Genomic DNA, 23,282 nt, shown 5'->3' with positions numbered 1-23,282 from the left:
TATCTGCTTAAAGCCTCCATCACAAGGCTTTTCCACACAACAACGAGGCGCTCTACAACAGCCATGCTAGACTGTCAATGTTTACTAACTAAAAAAAAAAATGTTTTAAACTTCTCGCTCTTCTGTCTTTTTTACTGTTCTAAAACATACACACAAGCCCCCAGTCCATACACTGAGAATCAAATCAGACTCTCTCTGCTGTCTGTGTGCAACGTGACGTGTGTGCACTCACGGCCGACAATGAGGCACTCTGAAACTGCCGCACCAGCGGACTAGCAGAAGGGGGGGATGCATTTGTTTTAGCCATGAAAAGAAAATCAGGAAACTAAACTGATTTTAAAAAACAGTATAGCGCAACAATTTATATATAATCATATAATGAACTGTGAAAACTTAACTTCATTAACTGATGTACAGCAAAGCATTTTTAAAATCGGACTAAAATTAAGCAGCAAGTGCAGCATTGCTATGTTTGTTTAGCTAACTTTACTAGCAAGCAAACTGAAGTATTGAACAAAATCACTCATGGCGCGAAGGAATCATGGAAGTTTGCTGGGACTATTTGGCTTCTCGTATCTTAAATGCTGCGAACGTGAGACTATCAAGAGTTGTTTTGGGGGTTTTTAAAGCAGCATTAAAGTTCAGATTCCTCCGGCACGGACACAAGCAACGGCTCCATTCCAAATGCATCCAGTATGGGAAGGTTTTTGTCTAAAAAATAGTCACACAAATAAATTTGTGATTTTCACATGTGTTTTTGAGATCCACGAATACATCCGTGTTTTTCAGATCCACAAACATATTCGTAATTTTCACACGTGTTTTTCAAATCCACAAACATTTTCTTGATTTTCATATGTGTTTTTCAGATCCTCAAATGTATCCGCGATTTCCACGTCTTTTTTTAATTATTATTTTGTGTGTGCATGTTCCATGACTTTTGATTGCGAGTTGTCGAAAGCGCGTTTGTTAATCGCAGCGCACGCACATTTATTTTTTAGACAAACGTCACGCTGTTTCGAGATATTTACACACACACAAGCTTTCAGATATTCACATGTGTCTAAGGCCCGTTCCTCCGCCGTCCACGGGAAGGCAGTGTTACTGTCTCCATTGAAAGGGAAGGAGCCGTTTCTGTTTCTCGTTCAAAATTGGACATTGAAAAACGGAAATTGAGTCTTTATCTGACCTTCCATTATGTGTTTATTTTACACAAGTCGAGAAACAAAATGCGACTTTGGTTTGTTTACCTTGAGTTTGCTTTGCTTTCAGTCGAAAGGCACTCTTCTTCTGCTGTTAAAAGTTCTTCTTCTACGCCAATAAAGCAGCAGCGGCCAAAGAAGAAGAGTGTCTTTCGAGTGAAGCTAAAACAAACTCGAGGGAAAAAAATTTAGGTCGCATTTTGTTTCCCGAATTTTGTAAGATTAACACATAATAGAAGATCAGATAACGGCTCAATTTCTGTTTTTCAATGTCCAATTTTAAACGAGAAGCAGAAACGGCTCGTTCCCGTTCAATTGAGACAGCAACACTGCCTCCCCGTGGACGGCGGAGGAACGGAAATATTTGTGGATCTGAAAAACAAAAAAAAATTGGGTGAATATTTTTTAGACCAATCTCTCCCCATAATCCAGACATATAGGAAATGTCTTTACATTTGAATCCATATTTTTGGAACACGTAAATAAATTTATTTATATATATATATATATATATATGTATATGATAGAGGCAGAAGCAAAGCGACACCCATAAAACCCTGCGTTATATTATTAATATTTTTTAAAAACTGTGAAGCTGGAATAGGTTCGTCTGCTCTCTAGTGGTCACTGTTAGAACACACAATTTCATTTGATAAACATGTGCGCACCACAAAGAGATTTTCAGAGTAATTAATATATTATCTCCTGCATGAGTCTTCGCCTAAAGACTCAGTTAATTGTGCACATTTTATCTTTCATACTATTCGTTCACTGTTTGTTTGTTTTAACTTTTCTTCCCTGCATGTGCAACTGAGTTCACTATGTTATTTATACAGGCACCACATGTTTTTTCAGTGTGTGTATTTTAACCACGTTCAGTAATTTGTGCGTATGAAAAGTGTTCTATAGGTTTACTTACCATACCTGATTACCATCCGTATCCAAGTAATCCTTATTTTGTGCTTTTCAGTAAATGCTTATTAAATGTTGTATTTGAATGTCTAAATTATTTTGCTGGAACAATGTGCACAATTATGCACTACGCATAAAAAATAGCTTATTTATACGTTACAAATATTAGGCACATTATAATTAAATATTTTCAATTTGCACTTATTGTACGAAGATAGATAATTGCATTGTACAAGCAGGAATTGATCAGCTACAGTAATGTAGATATAGGCCCATTTCGTGTTTGTGTGTGTGTGTGTGTATTGTACAGTATAAAATGGTGACGACCTAATTACGTCTCTTAGTCTGTCATGTGACTTCAAAATTGGAGCGACAGTAAAAAAAAAAATTGCGATTCATTAAAACAATAAAATATAATAAATTGTACCGTAACTAAATAACGTGTGCTGCTGTTTTGTTTTGTTTTTCAGGACGAGTGAGCACTTTTGCGTTTGTGGACCAACAGCGACATCCAGCGGCCAACCTAGACACTTGAATAAAAGTCCAAAAAAACAGAACTCACACTTGGTGCAGTTTCAAGGTTTTATTTGAGGATGTAAGAGAAGAAAATGGCAAGTGAAAATTATTTACTTGATGAATATCCATCAGTCCATTTAACATGCAACAGTTGGTTGACCTAGCTACTGTACGTTGTGCTTCTGCGGGTTGAGATCTACAGCAGTGGGACAACACAACATGCACGTTTGTCTACATTTTTGAATGCCCTGGATTAATAGCAATTATTCTAGTATATAATATCGTGACCAATTTGTAATATACGGTTTGGTGATTTTTTTGCTGAAAATAAAGGAAAACCAAGACAAAAACATTTTGTAAGTGAACATGCACAAGTAACTAGTTATGCAGTTTATTGAACTATATTACTGCAGTTCTAAAGTAGATGACAATTAAGTACTGTGGACATTCAAGGTTTTATAAATGCTAGTTCTTTTGAGATTTAAGGCTACATTTGAGTGCATTTTTACTACATTTAAAGTTGCCACACCGACAGACAGCACTTGGTTTGGTTTTCACAGCTTTCCACGCACAATGCTCGTGTGTTTTTCGCACGACCCATTGAGGAATGAAACGAGAAATCGGCCGATGAAAGGAAACTGGCACAGAACGGTGAAAAGGCTGCACAATCGGGTCGTTTACACAAAAGGTAAAGACGGTCTTCTCACAGTGCCATCACGGGATTACGGAAGAGGATTAGGGCCAGTGAAGAGAGAGAAGAAGAAAAAAAGTTTGACATGATTCTGACTTTATTCTCAGAATTCACTTTAATCTCAGAATTCTGACATTTAAGTGAAAATTCTGATTTTTTTCCTTCAGGATTCTGACTTTTAAGTGAAAATTCTCACTTTATTCTCAGAATTCTGACTTTAAAGTGAGAATTCTCACTTTATTCTCAGAGTTTGGACTTTATTAGTGCTGCTATTATTCTCACTTTAAAATCAGAATTCTGAGATTAAAATCAGAATTTTCACTTAAGAGTAAGAATTCTGAAATTAAGGTCAGAATTATCACTTTAAAGTCAGAATTCCGACTTTATTAGTGCTACTATTATTCTCACTTCAAAGTCAGAATTCTGAGATTAAAGTCGGAATTATCACTTTAAAGTCAGAATTCTGAAATTAAAGTCAGAATTATCACTTTAAAGTCAGAATTCTGAAATTAAGGTCAGAATTATCACTTTAAAGTCAGAATTCCGACTTTATTAGTGCTACTATTATTTTCACTTTAAAGTCAGAATTATCACTTAAAAGTCAGAATTCTGAGATTAAAGTCAGAATTTTCACTTAAAAGTCAGAATTCTGAGATTAAAGTCAGAATCCTCACTTTGAAGTCAGAATTCTGAGTTTAAAGTGAGAATTCTGAGAACAAAGTGAGAATTGTGAGAATAAAGTGAGAATCCTGCCAAACTTTTTTTTTCTTTCTTCACTGGCCCTAATCCTCTTCGGTACAGGATCATTTCAAAAATTTCAAAATAAACTGGAGGTCAAGTTAGCAGTCACGTTCCTAAAGGCACCAAGGTTATGAGAGGGTAAACTAATTGAGAAAAAAAAAAAAGTGTCAAAATGGGAAACATCCTCAACATTTCAATTTTTTTCCCATAATTTATCATCCAGCAATCAACGAGTACAACTTCTAAAAAAATAATAAAGCCTAGAACCAGGTATGACTGCAAGCATTCCCCGGACCTGAGCCTTGTCTGACTATGTACAAGTTTGACCTCGTCTCACATTCGTCAGCAATCGCGCTCACACGCATCTAATACAAAGGAGATTCCTATCAAAAGCGAGAGCTGTCGCGCGTGGTCACAGGTGTGTATTTGGACGCAATCAATAAATACGACATTTATTTACATGGAAAGGGTGAAGATTAGAGGATGCAGGATCTCTTGCTGCCAAGTGAACCATGCTGGAAGAGAAAGAAGACAAGTTATTATGTTAGAAAGTGAGACCAACTAAAAACAACACTAGTAGCAGACGTCCAAGGTCTCACCTGCAAAATCAAAAAAATGTAATAAAAAATTAGTCAACCAGATTTTAAGACATGCTGATAAGTTAACGATGGCATCAATTTAAAGTTTGGAAGAACGCCTCACCGTCATGAAAAAAAATAATCAAAGATTGTGTTCTCATTTTAAATACGTCCAAACTGTCCGCATGACGTAGTACTGCCACCTGGTGGCCAAGACACGGCACACCAGAGGGAGCAGCACACTGAATTGGATCGCAACAAACATGATGCACAAACTCTTTAATGCTTTACAGTCTATTTTGTTGTTATAAAGTACAATATTGTAGAGTGCCAATTCCGCTTATTAAATCATTCACTGCCATTGACGGCTATAGACGTCAAAAATTAATTTGAACTATTTTTATGAGTTTAACATTTTTTTCCATTTTTGTTAGCAAGTGTATGAAAACCTAGAATTTTTAGAATAGATTTTTTTTGTACATTTAGAACAGGTATAAAATTTGTGATTAATCGTGAGTTAACTAGTGAAGTCATGCGATTAATTGCGATTGCAAATTTGCCTCTGATGCCCCTAATTTTTAATAATCTTTTCTTAAAAAAATATATATATAATAATAATTTATTTATTTTTAATAATGTTCATTTTTTAAAGAAAAGATTATTAAAAATTAGGGGTGTCAGGCGATTACAATTTTTAAACGTAATTAATCGCATGATTTCACTAGTTAACTCAAGATTAATCACAAATTTTATATCTGTTATAATACAAAAAAAAATCTATTTTTTCATACACAAAAGTGGGAAAAAAATGTTTAACTAATAGAAATAGTTAAAATGAATTTTTGACATCTATAGCCGTCAATGGCAGTGAAAGAGTTAAAAAGCAAAAAGGGCTAAAACAGATTAATAGCATTTCTATCCATTTTTGACGGAAAAAGATCATTTGAGATACAAATGCTTTGATGGTCACGTAAAGGGAACTCATATCTCAAGGCGCCACTGTACAACAAATTATAACATAGCAACGCCTTTTTTAAATAAAGCAAGACACTTCATTATTTGGACTTACTTTAGCCTGCTTGTAGAAGTGAGGTGCCAACTCAACCAGCCAGGACGATTCCACTGCGGTCACATCTCGCATGTAGTATTTGCTTGTCTGCAACACTTCGTTGAAGACAACCCTGTGGTAGCAGAGTGTAGCCATAAAAGCATATTAGTACTTTTATTTGTGTAATGCAGTGGTTCTTAACCTGGGTTCGATTGAACCCTCGGGGTTCGGGGAGTCATTCTCAGGGATTCCAGGGAGGTCAAGACACACACCCGACTCAAAAGATTTGTGATATGTGATGTCAAGCAAAAAAACAAAACAAAAATTGGTCGGATGAATGTGCGCGATATGAAGTCACGTGTATAGCGCAAAGTATGGTGCACCACAGGGTTCAATTCTGGGGCCTCTGGTGTTTTCATTGTATCAGCCATATCCATTGCTACTGGGTTCCATCTTAACTCATTCACTCGCAGCCATTTTCACTGAAGCAACCACCTTTGCTCCTGGCTGTTTTACTGGATTTTGATTTTGCAAGGCCCACGAAATATTGTGTTCTATTGCTATAAAAACATGGAACCTACCAAAAGAAAGATTAGAGTCTCTTCTTGCATCAGCAAAAAGTATATTTCTATCTATTTCCGTTTTGCAGCAATTAGCATTAGAATATAGCTAAGTTTCATCATTATTCAGGAAACTGCGGGTAAAAGTGCTTTTTGCAAGATGGCCCTGGTTGATCTCTTATACTTTGCTGCCACCTGCTGGTCATTTTTGTAATAACTACCATTGCGTCAATCATTTTCTTCAGTTCAGAGACGGCATCAAAGCCTTCTGTATGCTCTCGCATTAAAAATAGAGCTGTCAAACGATTACATTTTTTAATCAGATCGATCATTCTGAATGTCATACAAACATTTATTAAATGTTATACTTTAATGCATGTAGTGATGTTTATTGCTCAAATCAAATATTGCTACCTATCTGCGCTTAAAATTAATAGTGTGATTAATTTCCGTTAATACATGATCATTGACAGCACTAATAAAAAAATAAAAAAAACGTATAAATATGTCTTTGGGAGCAAATGGGTTAAGTTTTTGGAAAGTGCTCTATAAATATAGACTTTGGTGTTAAGAGTAAGGTTCAGGACCTCCAACAAGGTTAAGAGCCTCTGGTGTAAAGTGCTAAGAATAATGTAGCATTTGTGATGTCAACAAAAACATACTAACCATTTTGGCGGTTTCTCTCCATACAATACAGAGTTGGGGTGGATGTGAAGCTCACGGTCGTCTCGTAAAGTCCTGGGAGAAAATAAAATAAATGAGACGCAATCAGTGTGATAATATGCTGTGGGAATTTCACTTCATTCATCTGAAAAAAAAAAGAAAGATTGGGAAAGACCGCTTCCTGCAGAGTCAGTCCGAAATAAATTTGTGAAGGGAAAACAAAAAATGTTTACCGGTAGGAACCTGAGTGGTGAACTCGCGCTGCATTGGCAAAGAATCCTGCCACGATGCACCTCAAGATCACATCAGGATCACCTGCAAGGAAGCAAACGATTGCAAGTGGTTAAACGAGCACGCAGCTTAAATCGTGTACAGAATACAAAACAGTTGATGTACCTTCGCTGGAAGTCCACACCACCTTGAACTTGGTCATGAGGCGCCTCAGCTGCTCTCGTACCGTCACCGCACGCTGCAGACCTTTGTAATTGAGGAAATGGTCCTGACACCACTTAGAGCTCTTCTGGTGCTGCCGAATGTGAACCAAAAAAAAAAAAAAAAAAAACGAGGTAAGATTTTCCAGACTTCCTGAAACTGAACATGCGAGATAATGTCCGCTTCACTCTACCTTCATCCCCCCCCCCCCCCTCCCACACACACACACACTCTACCTTCATATAAGCTTCATACACATTCAGCATGGTGAGATGATCTCCTTCGGCAACAGCGAATTTCCTGTGCTGGCGGGCCTGCAGGGGGCGGTGACAGAAAAGGAGGCGTGAGAACGGAAACGTCTTTGTCAGGTTATAGCAAATGCCGCTACTGCTATTCTCCTCACAGCGGCTTTTTTCTGATGGGGAGGGACAGCAAAGATGTTCTGAATCTGCATCATTGCCGCGATGGTGACCATCTCTTTGGAGCAGCCGAAGTTCCCCGACTCCAGGAGCATCTTGGCGAACATGGGGCTGAGGGGGAATTCCGCCATCCGCACGCCCATGGGGTCCGTCAAACGGCCGTAATTGTCCAGGCCTGCGAATGGAGAGAGAAAAAGGACTCCAGATTTATCTTCAGTCACATAGAATGAAATATAGAGTAAATGAGCCAGTTTCGTACCTCCGAGAGCAAAAAGAAGCTCCAGCGCTTGAACCATACTCTGAGCTGGAGGAGGCTAGAGGGGGTTTAAAAAGACAAAATTGATTGGATGATCAATTCCACAGGCGGGAAAAAAGGTCAGTCGCTAAAAAAAAAAAAAAAAAAAAAAAAAAAGTGTTTAAACTTTTCCCGAAACCGAACCTTACAACGGGGATGACTTCCAAATTTACACTAACTTGCTTTTTTTTTTTATTATGGTCTTATGATACTTGCTTATTATTATTATTTGCCATTATCAGATCAGGGGTGTCAAACTCATTTTGATTGAGGGGCCACTTTCAAATTTGATCTCAAGTAGGCCAGATCTACGACGGCGTATTAATATATTTTTTTAGAGGGCGGGGCCAATATTCAGAGCAAAAAAAAAAAATCGCAAATTTGCCACTTAATAAACTCGCAAATTTACAAAAAAAATTCTCATAAATTTGAGACTTTATAAAGTGGCAGATTTGCGAGAATTTTTTTTTTATGAGAAATACACGTAGCGCAGCTATAGTCTAATAATGTGAGGATTTGTTGGTGGTTAATAGGACACTGTTTATAAAATGAAAAGGCAGGATGGAGACGGATTCATTCTTACATTAAAACTTTACTCGTCATTCACCGCAGCCGGACAACACTTCCTGATCCCTTATCAGCTGACTAACACTATCCAATCAGATGCTAGCATACCGTAGGTAAATGCAAGGGAATGACGCAGAGCAGCAAATTCAACACAAAAAATACCAAAATGTATGAAGGTGTAAATAATAATTCTGGAAACATAAATGTACAAGTAAATATACATTTAAATAAATTAACTTAAATGCTTGATGTGAACCTTCGCAAAGTGAGGCGTGTTTAAAGCAGGGATGTGATTTGACCAAAGTGAAATTATCTGAAAATTTAGCCGGGGGTCTGGGGGCCGCTGGCACCCAGCTAGGTCCAGGAGCTCATGGGTTTTCTGTGTTTTTAAGTACTTTCAATGCACTCACATGACAAAGAAATAGACAAAACAACAGCATAAATTTTCAATGTATATTGAACTATCCCATATAAAATGGCAGTTTTAGTCAACTCAAAATCAGTCACATTCAAAAACATTGGACTGCCTTTGCTTTTAAAAACTATCACTGAGAATATCATCATATCTAACTAATGTGATTACTAAGTTAACACATAAATAATGTTGAGGGGTTCAAATTTCATGAACAAATAATTGTATCATGACCAAATGAAAAGTAACTCATATTAGAGCATACCACAAATGTCTTTGTTATAGCAGAAGATGTTATCTGTCGGAGTCATGTGCATACACAATGAACTACAAAAATAAAAAATAAATAAATAAATTAAAAAAAATAAAAAAATCGTATTTTTGGGGGGGGGGGGGGGGGTAAAAAAAGCGGAATTCCGCGAATTAGCGGAAAAATCACATCCCTGTTAAAGAGTGAATGCTTAACACAATATGGTTAATCTATGCGAAAGCAATTACTATGTCCTTATTTGGAAACCCGACAGAAAGTACGAGTAGTATGCTACGTGTATTCCTCCTAAGTTTTTGAGGGTTTTTTTTCTTGCAAATCTGCCACTGTTTTAAGTGGCCACTTAATAAACTCGCAAATTTGCCACAAATGTGCGAGAGAAAAAAAATCGTTAATACCCCCGCCCTCTACAAAAAAAAAAAATAATTATACGTGTCCTAATACGCTGTCATAAAGATCAGTATGTCTGTGGCCTTAAGTTATAAATAATAATGACAGGTGAAAATTATTTTTCTTTTTTTGGGCTGCAAATAATTACAAACACATTCTGAAAATATTCCCATTTTATTTTTATTTTATTGCAGAATAATTTCTTAACAAAAATAATCACACAATATTTGTATAAAATCACGAATAAGACCCACGTTTACAGATTGTTATTTAAGTGGTTGTGAGTACGACCTCCAGTGGACAAAATTAGCAATAACAGTTAATTTTCCTAAAAAACTGAAAGTTGTGTTAAAGTTAAAGTACCACTGATTGTCACACCCACCTAGGTGGAGTGGAATACATTCTCCGCATTTGACCCCATCCTCTGAGGGAGCAGTGCGCAGCAAAAGGAGCATTCTGTCCTCACGGGCCAGATTAGACCTACTGACGGGCCTGTTGTGGCCCACGGGCCGTATGCTTGACACCACTGTATTGGACCATTTACACTGAGTACTCACCAATACAGAGTACAGATACCTCTACTACTTTTGATACCGTATCGAAATTTTAGTTTAGCCGCAGTATAGCGCCACCTACTGCCGAGGAGGACTTCATGACAGATTTATTTTGCGTTACATATTGATGGCTATCAGCAGCTGCACTCAAACATCCCTATTATTTAAAGATCAATTTTGTGAGTTTCAATCTGGGTTTGAGTCTTCCTGTATGCGTCTGCGGCTCCTCTCACAAGTTGGGACTGACACCAAAAAGTGTCAAAAGGATTGTTTTATCCAAAAATGAGAAAGGTTACAATGCATTTTATGTTGTCAATCAAATTATTGAATTTTTCTACTCACCGAAATGAAACTGAAGCGCAGAACATTATCAATGCCTAAAGCTTTGAGCTGCAAAATAACCGGGGCCAAATTGGTGCGCTGCATCTCTGGCACGGTCGAGGCCGGTAGTTTCTCAAAGTCCTCCTCTGATGAAAAAAATTAAAATAAAATCAGCGCATGAGCACGCTCACCAAAAAAAAAAAAAAATCCTGTATTTCCTCACCTGTGTAGAGTCTGAAGCATTTGCCGGGTCGGTTGCGTCCGGCTCTCCCCGCCCTCTGGCTGGCCGACGCCTTGGAGATGGGCGTGACCACCAGCGACTCGATGGCGGTGTTGGGGTTGTACGCGCGGAGCTTCACAAAAGCGCAATCGATGACAAAAACGATACCGTTGATGGTGATGGACGTCTCGGCTATGTTAGTCGCTACCACCACCTGGAAGAAGGAAGTCAAAGGCATTTATAAAATACTGCTAATGAAATAAACCAAGGATTGAAACCTGCAGCATATTTACTTTGCGAACTGTGTTGGGCACCCGCTCAAAGACTCTCATCTGCTCGGCATAAGGCAAACCGGAATACATTGGCAAAATCCGCAGGTGTTTCTTCATTCCCTGCCGCGACATCGACCTGGCGTGTTCCTGCAGAAGTGACACCACCTTCTCCACTTCGTCCTACCCAAAAACATGAGAATAAAGACAATGGGTTCGAAAGAGAGAGGAGCTGCACAGTTTTATTCTTTTTTTTTTTTTTTCTCTGGAGAGCTCAGTATTGTTCATTCGGTAATTTTACCGATTTGACATGTCATCATCATTTTTTTATATATATATATATATATATTTTATTTTCTTTTTTGTATTTTTTTTTTTTGTATGTGGGTCAATATGTGTATGTGCGTGCGTGCGTGCATTCATTAGTTGACCTAAAACCTATAAAAATAAATAAAAATAATAATAAAAAATTGTATTCATTTTAATCAAATTATATTAGAATCATGTCTGAATAATATTTCGTTTTTTAATGCTTTATGTAAAGCATTGTGAATCATATTGTACATGAAATGTGCTATCAGGCTTGGGGAGGAACGGAATACATGTACAGTACTGCCGTTATGTAATCAGATTACAATTTTTTTTTTTTAAACTGTATTCCATTACAGTTACAGGAAAAAACATGTAATCAGTTTACAGGTACATTTATCAAAAAAGGGGATTACTTCGAGGAATTACAATTTCTACGAACGAGAGAGAGAGAGAGAGAGAGAGAAAGAGAGAAAGAGAGAAAGAAAGAGAGAGAGAGAGAGAGAGAGAGAGAGAGAGAGAGAGAGAGAGAGAAGACAGCATCATTTTAGGAGAATAAAGGTGTAATTGGGAATTCAATAGCGAGATGAGAGCAAGCGAGATGCGAGATGCTACATGTCGGGGAGGTGGGAACGAACTAACTGAATAGTCGTGTCCTCCACACGCAGGCAGTTTGAAAAAGCTTGACGGACGGGAGGAGGAAATGGCGACGGGTATACACTGGAACTTACTCGGAGCGAAAGTTTGAGCTGAGAGTCCACGGCATGCTAGGCGCTGTAGCTTCTTGCTAGCTAGCCCGCTAGCCTACAACCACAATGTGAGTTACACCTTCCAAACAATCGGCAATAATCGACTAATTTGACGTCAAACAGATAAACAAGATATTAAAGAAATGTTTGCATTTTTCAAACATGGCTGTTTTGTTTTGGCAAACTCAAAATGAGTTACTAGTTTTCTTAGTAAACATATCAATAAAATTTTGCTTCATGGTGCTTTACGCAATGTTTACATGTATTTGTCCATGTCAGCTTTATAGTAGGACTCAAAAGTATATTTGTATTCAAGTTAATCTTGCATGTCAAATCGGTAAAATTACCGAATGAACAATACTGAACTCTCCAGATTTAAAAAAAAAAAAAAAAAAAGTTAATTTTGCAAACAATTATCGGCTGACTTATTGGTTATCGACATCGGCACTTACTAAATGATTGATTTATCTGTATCGGTTGAAAATAGCATTATCGTGCACCCCTAGCAAGTAGATAGAAATTGATAGGGAATTGATAGCATAAAAAAAAATGTTTTTAATGAATGATGAATTGATAGTATTAAAAAAAATATTGTAATAAATATAAAAAAATAAAACCCTGGTATTTACTGGTATAAAGCTATAAAACTAATTGAAATGGTACTGAAATTGAACGAGTTACTAAAACCCCCCAAAAAAAAATTTGACCAAAGATGCTAGTTTGGTGGCCTGTCCAATGTCTTTTGCATTGTATGTTAGCATTAAGCTTAACTACCAAACATGTGCAAGTATCACCAAATCCCCGTGTCTAAGTATCACCGTTATAAAAATAAAAAAAAGGCTCAAACCTGCCCGGTGAGGAACACCAGCACATCCCCAGCATCCTCCGCCTCGTGTATTTTCATCACCGTCTCCACGGTGGCCTTCACGTAGTCGGGTACGGGACTGGGGAGCAAACAGAGAGACTTCAGTGTCGTGTCAAAAATGAAGTCTGAAGAATGTCCAGCGTCCATACCTGATAGTGTAGAAAATATCCACCGGGAAAGTGCGGCCCTCCACAGTTAGGATGCCGCACGTGTCCTTGCTGGGATCTCCAGACTCGTTCTGGTTGAAAAACTCGTGGAATTTCTTACGGAAACAGGAAGTGGATTTTGTATGGTTAGCGAGACAAAATAACTTCTTGTTTACGTTACGTTTATATTGTTACTTAATTCCTATATTGTCTCCATAGGAACGCAACATCTCATTCACACGTGAGACGTTTCAGCTGACATCGAACACTGCGCTCTCATCGCACCAATCTGACCCGACGATGACTTTGGTTTTGTCACCACTCCAGCAAATCTCTTCATCTTAATGACGCCATAGCTTACCTTAGCATCCAGAGTGGCGGAGGCCACAATCAGCCGCAGGTCTCCGCGTTTCTTCTGGATCTGATGAAGAAAAAGATTTGCGAGGTTTCCCGATTTACAGTTGCCAAATCTTGACACAATTTTTCTACATTTTTCGTAAAATGATAAGAATAGAAAAATGCAGGAGCAGTTACGATTGGGCCAATATTAGGATTCCCGCATGGAACATATTAGGTAAGTAAATGCCTCGCGTGTTAGCCACAATGTGACCAATACCAAAACTGTAACTATAACACCAAGATATGTATGTGCCCAATAGGAATGTGCTATTAACTCATTCACTGCCATTAATTAATTAAAAAAAATATATATATAAAAATTCGGGGTGTCAGTTACAATTTTTTATCATAATTAATCGCATGACTTCAAATTTGTGATTAATCGTGAGTTAACTAGTGAAGTTATGCGATTAATTACGTTTAAAAATTGTAATCGCCCGACGCCCCTAATTTTTAATAATGTTTTCTTAAAAAAAAAAAAAAAAAAAAACATTATTAAAAATAAAAAAATTAATTCATTTGTTTTTTTTAAAAGAAAAGATTATTAAAAATTAGGGGCATCGGGGGCAAATTTGTAATCGTAATTAATCGCATGACTTCACTAGTTAGTTAACTCACGATTAATCACAAATGTTATATCTGTTCTAAATATACAATAAAAAAAAATCTAGGTTTTTGTACTCTTGTTAACAAAAGTGGGGGGAAAAAATGTTAAACTAATAGAAATAGCTCAAATGAATTGACGTTTATAGCCGTCAATGGCAGTGAATGAGTTGATAGACATTCAATTATACTCCACGATTACAAAGTTGGCATAACTGTGGTTCGATCGGGGGATGTCGTTGATATTTGTCAACTGTGTGCATGTGAAGCCCTTTGAGACTATTGTGTGATTAATCTAAATAAACTTGACTTGATAATAGTAAAAAAATTAATAAAAATTCCATTCTATTCTGATGCAGCTTTCAATTTTTTTTACAAACTGCCCTTTTGTTATCAATGTGAAAATAGAATTCATTTTACAATGTCTAAGTCTTAGACACTTAAGTTCAAAATTTGCACTTTATAGATCTACTCAAATGGTATTTAACAGATTATTTCAATGTTTCTATGGCAATTTATGTTTGTTTATACAAGAAAACCGTAATAGAATTTATACATTTGCTATTACTTTTTATTTTCAAATAATTTTATAAATAGGTTGGCCCAAAAGTAACTTGCATAAATAGTGTTTCAAAGTATTTTATCTGAACACTTTTTACATGATTTATCTTTTTTTTTAAACCCAAAAATAAATAAATAAGTGCATGTTTGAATATTTGCGATTTCAATTATTACCAAAATAATTGTGATTTAAAAAAATAATAATCCATAATCGAGCAGCCCTAGTGCCGAACCATCATGTGTGTGAAACATTGGCTCCCTCTAGTGGTAGCCAAAAAAATCACTACTTAACTAAATACAGTTCAGTTGACTTTTTAAGCACAATACAATTTAATTTAATCTTTAAGAACTGTTATTTTTTTAACTTTTATTTTGGCACTTTTTAAAAAATATATTTTAATTTCAATCATTAAAAAGTACAGTTTATTTTACTATTTAAGTGCAGTGTTAACATTACAACTTACAATAATATTCAATATTCTTTTCAGGAATAAAACCTCTGTTAATTCTTTTATGGCAACTTGCCTATTATGCTACTTTATTATGTGTAGTATATGTATAACATATAGTGTCATTTGGTACTTTGACAGCAAAGTATTTTTTTTATTCGGTATACTAAAATTGAAAATGATTAGCGGTATACGTTTTGTGGTTTCTTCATTATAACCGCCACCCCGATGGCAATTTGAAGTTCGATACGGCCCGCGATGAAAACAAGTTTGACACCCCCGACTTAAAATTCCAAACTTGCGCTACCTTCTTCAGAAGGCCGATGGCCATGTCTGTATACAGAGTTCTCTCGTGCGCTTCGTCCAGCATCAGCACACTGCGAAAGACGGCAAAGCAGAAAACATCAGACCTGCTCGGAGCCAGCCTGGCACATTCAAGGCGCTACCTGTATTTTTTCAGCAGAGGATCGGCCATCATCTCCCGGACTAACATTCCATCTGTAAGGAACTGAAACCCAAAGGCAGAGTGTGACACAAAAAAAAAAAAAGATGAATGTTGGAGTTGTGTGTGGTACGCAGTGTTGCCTTGAGATACGGAGAACTTTAATTTACTAAAACAATGATATCTCAAATCATCTTTGCCTGTTGAAATGTCAGCTTTTCCTCCCAAAAAAATAGCAATTGTAATGGACTTTAATAGTCCATTACAATTGCTATTTTTCATTCACTGCCATTGACGGCTATAGACGTCAAAAATTCATTTGAACTATTTTTATTAGTTTAACATTTTTTTCCCACTTTTGTTAACAAGAGTACGAAAACCTAGAATTTTTTTTATTGTACATTTAGGAACAGATATAAAATGTGTGATTAATCGTGAGTTAACTAGTGAAGTCATGCGATTAATTACGATAAAAAATTGTAACTGACGCCCCGAATTTTTTATCTTTTTTTTTATGAATTAATGGCAGTGAATGAGTTAATAGCACAGCCTTATTGGGCTTTTTAACACTTTTTCCACTTTTGGTAACAAGAGTATGAAAACCTAAAAAAAAAGATTTTACATTTAGAACAGATACAAAAAATATTGATTAATTGTGAGTTAATAATTGAAGTCATGCGATTAATTACATTTAAATAAATAATAATTGCCTGACGCAATAAAAAAAAAGAAAGAAGAAAACGTAAAAAATTAGGGGCGTCAGGCGATTAAAATTTTAAATGGAATTAATTGCATGACTTCACTAGTTAACTCACAATTAATAACAAATGTTATATCTGTTCTAAATGCTCAATAAAAAAAATCTAGGTTTTCACACTCTTGTTAACAAAAGCGGGAAAAAAAAGGTTAAACTAATAGAAATAGTTCAAATGAATTTTTGACGTCTATAGTCGTCAATGGCAGTGAATGAGTTAAATCAAGTCACTCGTATTTCAAGGCACCACAATCTAAAAAGTAGGGCCCGACCGATATGCATTTTTGGGAGACCGATGCCAATCCCAATTTCTGACAGATTACAGATTAATCTCATGTTTATTTAAAAAAAATATATATAATGCAATTTCATTCTTAAATAACTCGTTTTTCACAGATTGGGGAAGAATGTGTGCCTTGACGTAGTCTTATGTTACCAGTGGTACTGGGTATGTGTTCCCAGAGCATTTGAGTGTGAATATTCGTTATTTGAAGAAAAAACACTCCCAAAGTCGAGGTTAACTTCCCTTTAGAATTTGAATGGGAGCCTCCATTCGCTTTAGCATTAGCGCGAGGCTAGCGATGTTAGAAAAACGAGGCATGTTTTGTATTTAAATATACAATGGACGTAATTCTTATTGTTGGGCGTTTAGTTTCACAGCTAACTTCAACTGTGGTGTCATTAAACATCTTAAAGGACTCTTCGGGACAACAGAATCACATACGCTTGCTAGTTGCTAATGCTATGCAATACGGCTGGGAATCTTTGACTGTCTCGCAATTCGATTCCAATTTTTGGGTCTGTGATTCGATTCAGAATCGATTATCGAGTCAGAACGATTTTAGATTAAAGATGATTTGATTGACAATGATTTCTGCTTCAATTTATAGATATGCAAATAATTACTACAGTCTGACGCACTATTGCTAATTAGCACGCTACTCGTGGCACTTTTATCACTCAAAAGAACGACTATTCATTCAAAACGTTTCAGGAATGTATACAGAGAAGCATTTTAACACCCTACACTGCATTAAAAAAAACACTTTTACTGGAATAACTTGATCATGACTTTTTGCTTCTGTGTGGCTACAACTTAACAGTGTATCAGAACGAGCGGAACCACACTGCCCCTCAGTGGCCAAATCGTGTACAACATGAACAGTGCTCCCAATAAAAGGAACACACAAACAAGGGCAAGACAGTATAAAATAATTGAAATGAAATCGATTTTGGGACATTTAAAATCGATTCTGAATCCTACTAAATGAGAATCGTGACTTTTATGAGAATCCATTTTTACTACGCAAGCACAATGGTGAATTCAGGGTACTTTTGGAAAACTTCGGTTTTCTACGATTACAGTATAAGATTTTAAAGGGAAAATTGCGGTCATTTGGCTCAGTCGGCCGATTGTTTTGGCCAAATGTTTGAAGGGCGATAATCGGCCGATTAATCGGTCAGGCCCCACTAAAAAGTTTCCAATGTGTTTAGGACTACCTTGATCCTTGTAGCTTGAGGGTCAGAGCAGTCGTCGAATCGAATGGTGTAGCCCACCTCATGTCCTAACCGGGCGGCTCTCTCTTCTGCAACGCGGCCCGCCACCTAACGTCAAGGAGAAGCAGAAGCGCCCGCGTCCTTGAGTGTTTAACCGATTTTCCCCGAGAGAAAGGCCAATCGCAGGACATCTGCAGAGAAGAGCTCTTACGGAGATAGCAGCCACGCGTCGAGGCTGCGTCACGCCAATCACCCTCCCCTCGGCCGCCCAGCCGGCCTCCAGCAGGTACTGAGGGGAGATAAATTGAAAAAGATGGCTGCAGAACGGGCAAAGCAGAATGACGTCAATGTTACGGGGAGGGCAACACAAACGCATCACAGAAACGAGGTCACGTTGAGGTTAAGTCACACTTTGTGAACATGATTGGCAAAACACTCTCTCTGCTGAAGTAGAAGTACGGAAAGCCGAGGCTGGTAAAAGTAGGGAGTCATTCGACTCCTGTGCTAAAAAAAAGAAAGAAAAAATGCTGTCCCTTTTTTTTTCTTTCTGAAAAGATCCCAAGATTTCAATCAATCAAGAGCTCGACTGCATTTGACGTTCCCTCCACTAATATTTACATTTGTTTTTTAGTCATCCAAGGGAAAAAAATAACAAGCCTATTTTGACAAAGTAGAAAGTACCGGTACATATATAGTGGTGCTTTGAGATACTAGTTTCATTTTGAACCTTGACTCAAAGCATTTGTATCACAAATCATCTTTTCAAAGAAAAAAATTCCAACACTTCGGGGTACGCTCCAACCGCCTGTTTTAGCTAAAGATATTAACAAGCTTTCTCCGACAACAACAAAAAAACTTTCAAAAATATATAAGTTACTTTCATATACTGATAAAATGTCTTTACCCATCTCGAAATGGGAGACAGACTTGTCTATAGCACCGGAACCTGACTTTTGGATTCAAGTTTGTGAAAACGCATTTAAAATGACAAAACACACAAATTTACAACTTATCCAATATAAAGTTATTCACAGAACATAAATTACTCAATATATGATGAAGAAAATGGGACTCTCAGACTCCGACATTTGTCTCCAATGCTTACAAAACACTACAGACACTTATGTTCATGCTTTATGGTTATGTACTCCGGTTATGTATTTCTGGACTAAAGTCTTAGAAAAACTTTCCGCTATTTTGGACTGTAGGATACCTTTATCTCCAAACTTGTGTTTGCTAGGTGACCTAACAACAACTGATTTACCACATAAACAATTTCAATCTACACTTGTAGCCCTTACTATCGCTAAAAAAACAATTCTTGTTAACTGGAAAAATAAACAAACTCTGAATATCGACCAATGGTCTAACCTCCTCATAAATCACATTTTAATGGAAAAAATATCTGCCTCAAATAAAAACCAAATATCAAAATTTATAGAAACATGGTCTACGTATATAGAATTTTTTAACCTAATTCCGGTTACTTAATTCTGTCAGTTAGCGAGAGCCACTACATCGTGATAACTTACATTGATGTTTCTGCATTTGGCAATTTATTATTATATTATATTATTAGTATGGGATTTTTTTTAATGGGCTTTAGGTGAACTGATGAATACACACACGCTCGCACGCACGCACGCACACACACACACACACACACACACACACACACGCACATACACATTCTCACCCACATACAAAAAAAAAGTATATATATGTATATATATATATATATGTGTGTATATGTATATATATATGTATATGTACTTAAAAAAAAAAAACATTTATTAAAATTTTTTTAATTGATCTGTTGTTTTAAAAAAAAAAAAAAAAAAAGGAGAGCAATGATGATGTCAAATCGAATGAACAATACTGAGCTCTTCTGTAAAAAAAAAAAAAAAATCATCTTTTCCCACCGAAATGAAGGGAAATGCCATTAATCTGTTCAAAAAAACACACATTTTTGTATTTGTTTTTAACTCATTTACTGCCATTGACAGCTATAGACGTCAAAAATTCATTTAAACTATTTCTATTAGCTTAACATATTTTTTCCACTTTTGTTAACAAGAGTGTGAAAACCTAGATTTTTTTATTGTACATTTAGAACAGATATAAAATTTGTGATTAATCGTGAGTTAACTAGTAAATTCATGCGATTAATATCAATTTAAAAAATTAATCGCCTGGCGCCCCTAACTTTTAGTATTTTCTTTTATTTTTTAAAATCGCGTCTGGCGATTACATTTTTTAATTGAAAAAAATCAGATGACTTCAATAATTAACTCGCAATTAATCACAAATTTAATTTCTGTTCTAAATGTTTAATATTTTTTTTTTAGGTTTTCATAGTCTTATTAACAAAAGTGGAAAACTAATCAAGCTCAAATGAATTTTTGACGTCTATAGCCGTCAATGACAGTGAATAAGTTAAATAAGGAAAAATAGCACTTGATTCTATCGTGTACTTTATAAAAAACAAATAATAATTAAATAAAATGTAAAATCTTAAAATGTTTGTGCATAATTATTCAATGCTGCAATACGATTCAATGTGCTGCTCCTTCTCATGTGCCCATCTTGGCCACCAGGAGGCAGCACTTCGTAATATTGTCATGGAGACACAAATGAAGAAGAACAGACTTCTACTACTACTCAGTCATGAGCTGTAGTATTTGCCGTTGTTCGTACAGGATAAAGAACATCGTTACCCTGTTAAAATAATGATCTAAGTCCTATTTTGTTTAAAAAAAGATATATTTTTGCCTGAAACTGGATGCTGGCCATTTCTGCTAAAATGGGCTACATAATATCCTTAGTTTAAAATGTCATTCAAATCTACCTTTGAAATGAAATGTTTAGTTTTTGCTATTTTCTTAACTCATTCACTGCCATTGACGGCTATAAACACCCAAAATTAATTTGAACTATTTCTATTAGTTTAACATTTTTTTCCCACTTTGGTTAACAAGAGTATGAAAACTAGATTTTTTTTTATTGTAGATCTAGAACAGATATAACATTTGTGGTTAATTGTGAGTTAACTAGTGAAGTCGTGCGATTAATTACGATTAAACATTTTAATTGAACGACGCCCCGAATTTTGTATTATCTTTTTATTTTTAATTCTTATGAATTTATAGAAGTAATTGAGTTTAAAAAACAACAACAACTTTATTTTAAGAGGGTGACAATCTATGCCAGTTGTTGTATTATCTGTCTAACATGTTGTGAAACCTTTTGTGTTCAAATATGTAAATTCACGACTATCAATGCTAACCGTTAGCATGTCAAAGGGATATACCATTATGTTAGCATCAACGTCACAGGGCTGTTCTTAAAGCAATGTAGTTTGGTAGTTGCTTTTTTAAACACAACATGTAATTCTCTTCATATTTACTAATGACAGTAAACATCAATGGGATCGGCAATAAACAGCTCGAAGTATCTTTTTTAAAGACTTTTTAAAAATTCGGCCGAATGACGCCTCGTATCTCATATCTTGAAGAAACCAGTGTATATCTGTTTTAAATGTAGGAAGTAAAAGTACATCAAAGTGCAGCATGTGAACTTATTTAAGAGTAAATCGAGTAAACTTAAGCCATAGTTTTTGCATGGCTTGTATGTTGTGAAGATGTTGCACAAACCTGCGGGATCTGTGTCGTCTTCCCACATCCCGTTTCCCCAACTATGATGACAGTCTGAAAGCTTTCCACCAAGTACAGGATGTTGTTTCTGTGCTGTAAAGACAATCATTTTGGGCCAAGATGAGACAAACTCGCTTGGGTTGAGGTCGAGGGAGAAAGAAGGTGTTGGGGACACCTTGAAAACGGGAAGCTTCTGTCTCTGCTTCTCGATGGAGAGTGAAATGAAGGGATTGAAGACGGCGGTGGAACCGCTGATCTCGGTGTTTAGTTCACGTTCCTCGGAGATCCCAGGTGCTACGGACCCTGGGCACACGAGAGACGGACGGTTCGAATGCATGCAATGCAACGGTGAAAGGCGACTTCCCGCAGGACTGGCTGCACATATCGCGCACATTCCGATTTGAGGCTTAAAAGCCCGCAAAGGATGATTATCATGACTGGCTTGTAAAGCTGTTAATATGCCGATGCATTTTGAGTCGTACATACAGAAACCGATGCATATTCACACTCACGGAGACTAACTTACCCGGCTTCCAAAATTTCATCGTGGAACGGGTGCCCGCCATCTTGGATTTGACGTCACGGCTCGTTGTTGACGTCACAGCCAACCAAGAAAATAAGTCACTGGCAAGCCTCCGCTTTGCGTAGAAGCGTTTGCATAATAATAATAATAATAATAATAATAATAATAATAATAATAATAATAATAATAATAATAATAATAATAATAATAATAATAATAATAATAAGAAGAAGAAGAAGAAGAAGAAGAAGAAGAAGAAGAAGAATTATTATTTATTTTTATTAATTAATTAGTATATTATTTGCATATTTTATATATTTTTGTGTGTATATATATATATAGATTTAGTAATTATTAAAATAATTGAGTATTGAAGTCAGATCTAGTAAAATAACGAGTTACTGTAAACTGGTACCGTATGGGGTAGATGCCACGGACTTCCGACTTCCGGGTTTTACACATCAGCGCCATTTTCGGCCACTGCTGGCCGCGTTCCAACACTCGCACCGCCACGCCTGCGCCCCCTCAACCACTCGTCGACCGGAATGCGCAACCGAGGGGCACAAAGACGGAAGCGCAAGTACTGGAATGCGGCCCACGCGTAGAAAACCGGAAACGGAAACAAAAGTTGATGGGTGAAAAGTCGGAAGTCCCGCCTCCTCCGTGGCATATACTGTAGTCTATTGTCATTTTGTGTGAAGGGGCATCCGGCTGGAATTGAGGGCCCTCAAACACTTTGGAAAATTTTTAAACCAGGGTTTGGGTTTGAAATTGAGATTTTAAACTCAAGTTAGGGTTTTAAAGTAGGGTTTTAAACTAGGATTAGGGTTTCAAAGCAGGGTTTTAAACTAGTGTTAGGGTTTCAAATGGGCTGTAAACTATGGCTAGGGTTTCAAAGTTGGGTTTTAAAGTCGCATTAGGGTTTCAAATTAATTAAAGTTTAAGATGTGGGTTTTTATCTGGTCAAATAAAGGTATAATAAGATAAGAGTTAGTGTTTGAAATTAGGGTTATAAACTAGGATTGTGGTTTCAAAGTAGGGTTTGTTTTTACCAGAGGCATACAGAGGGTGGCATCCCCCCAGTGACCACAATTTCTCAGGGCATGTCCATTGCCAGTTGTATATTTGATGGCATGTTAAAAGGTCATGTTGAAAGGGCATCTTGCTGAACTCGATGGGCATGAAGTTAATTATGGCTGCACTGTACAACCCAAATAAATGTATGATCGTCTCATATTTACACAACAAATTGACAAACGACTTTTGAAATCAGG

General features: G+C 36.6%; 1 protein-coding gene and 1 long non-coding RNA gene across 6 annotated transcripts in view; both read right to left on the bottom strand.

Moving 5' to 3' along the window:
* The window catches only part of LOC144057812 (uncharacterized), a 243,209-nt gene extending 241,902 nt beyond the window's left edge, over positions 1–1,307 (bottom strand). For all 4 annotated transcript variants that reach the window (XR_013295329.1, XR_013295331.1, XR_013295330.1 and 1 more), the window contains exon 1: positions 1,251–1,307. This is a non-coding gene — a long non-coding RNA (uncharacterized LOC144057812). The remainder of the gene's footprint in view (positions 1–1,250) is intronic.
* Positions 1,308–2,682: 1,375 nt separating this feature from the next.
* dhx35 (DEAH-box helicase 35) lies at positions 2,683–22,556 on the bottom strand. Of its 2 annotated transcripts, none has more exons than XM_077583468.1 (22): positions 22,424–22,556; positions 22,012–22,123; positions 21,661–21,788; positions 21,486–21,578; positions 18,044–18,121; positions 17,836–17,940; positions 15,586–15,647; positions 15,447–15,516; positions 13,489–13,548; positions 13,131–13,243; positions 12,964–13,060; positions 11,083–11,241; positions 10,793–11,003; positions 10,591–10,715; positions 8,022–8,076; positions 7,747–7,937; positions 7,581–7,657; positions 7,308–7,441; positions 7,145–7,226; positions 6,915–6,986; positions 5,710–5,821; positions 2,683–4,577 (listed from the first exon to the last, which is right to left on the bottom strand). In XM_077583468.1, exons 2-22 carry the CDS (start codon positions 22,049–22,051, stop codon positions 4,539–4,541), a joined length of 2,103 nt encoding a protein of 700 aa, XP_077439594.1. In that variant the 5' UTR covers positions 22,052–22,123; positions 22,424–22,556; the 3' UTR covers positions 2,683–4,538. The 2 variants fall into 2 exon arrangements, with proteins under 2 accessions (XP_077439594.1, XP_077439603.1); XM_077583477.1 differs by having other exon boundaries at positions 7,308–7,437; positions 7,580–7,657; positions 22,424–22,555.
* Positions 22,557–23,282: the final 726 nt, after the last annotated feature.

Source organism: Vanacampus margaritifer, chromosome 1 (assembly GCF_051991255.1).
Source record: "Vanacampus margaritifer isolate UIUO_Vmar chromosome 1, RoL_Vmar_1.0, whole genome shotgun sequence".
Classification (NCBI taxonomy): Eukaryota; Metazoa; Chordata; class Actinopteri; order Syngnathiformes; family Syngnathidae; genus Vanacampus; species Vanacampus margaritifer.
This window is presented reverse-complemented; position numbering and strand designations above follow the sequence as displayed.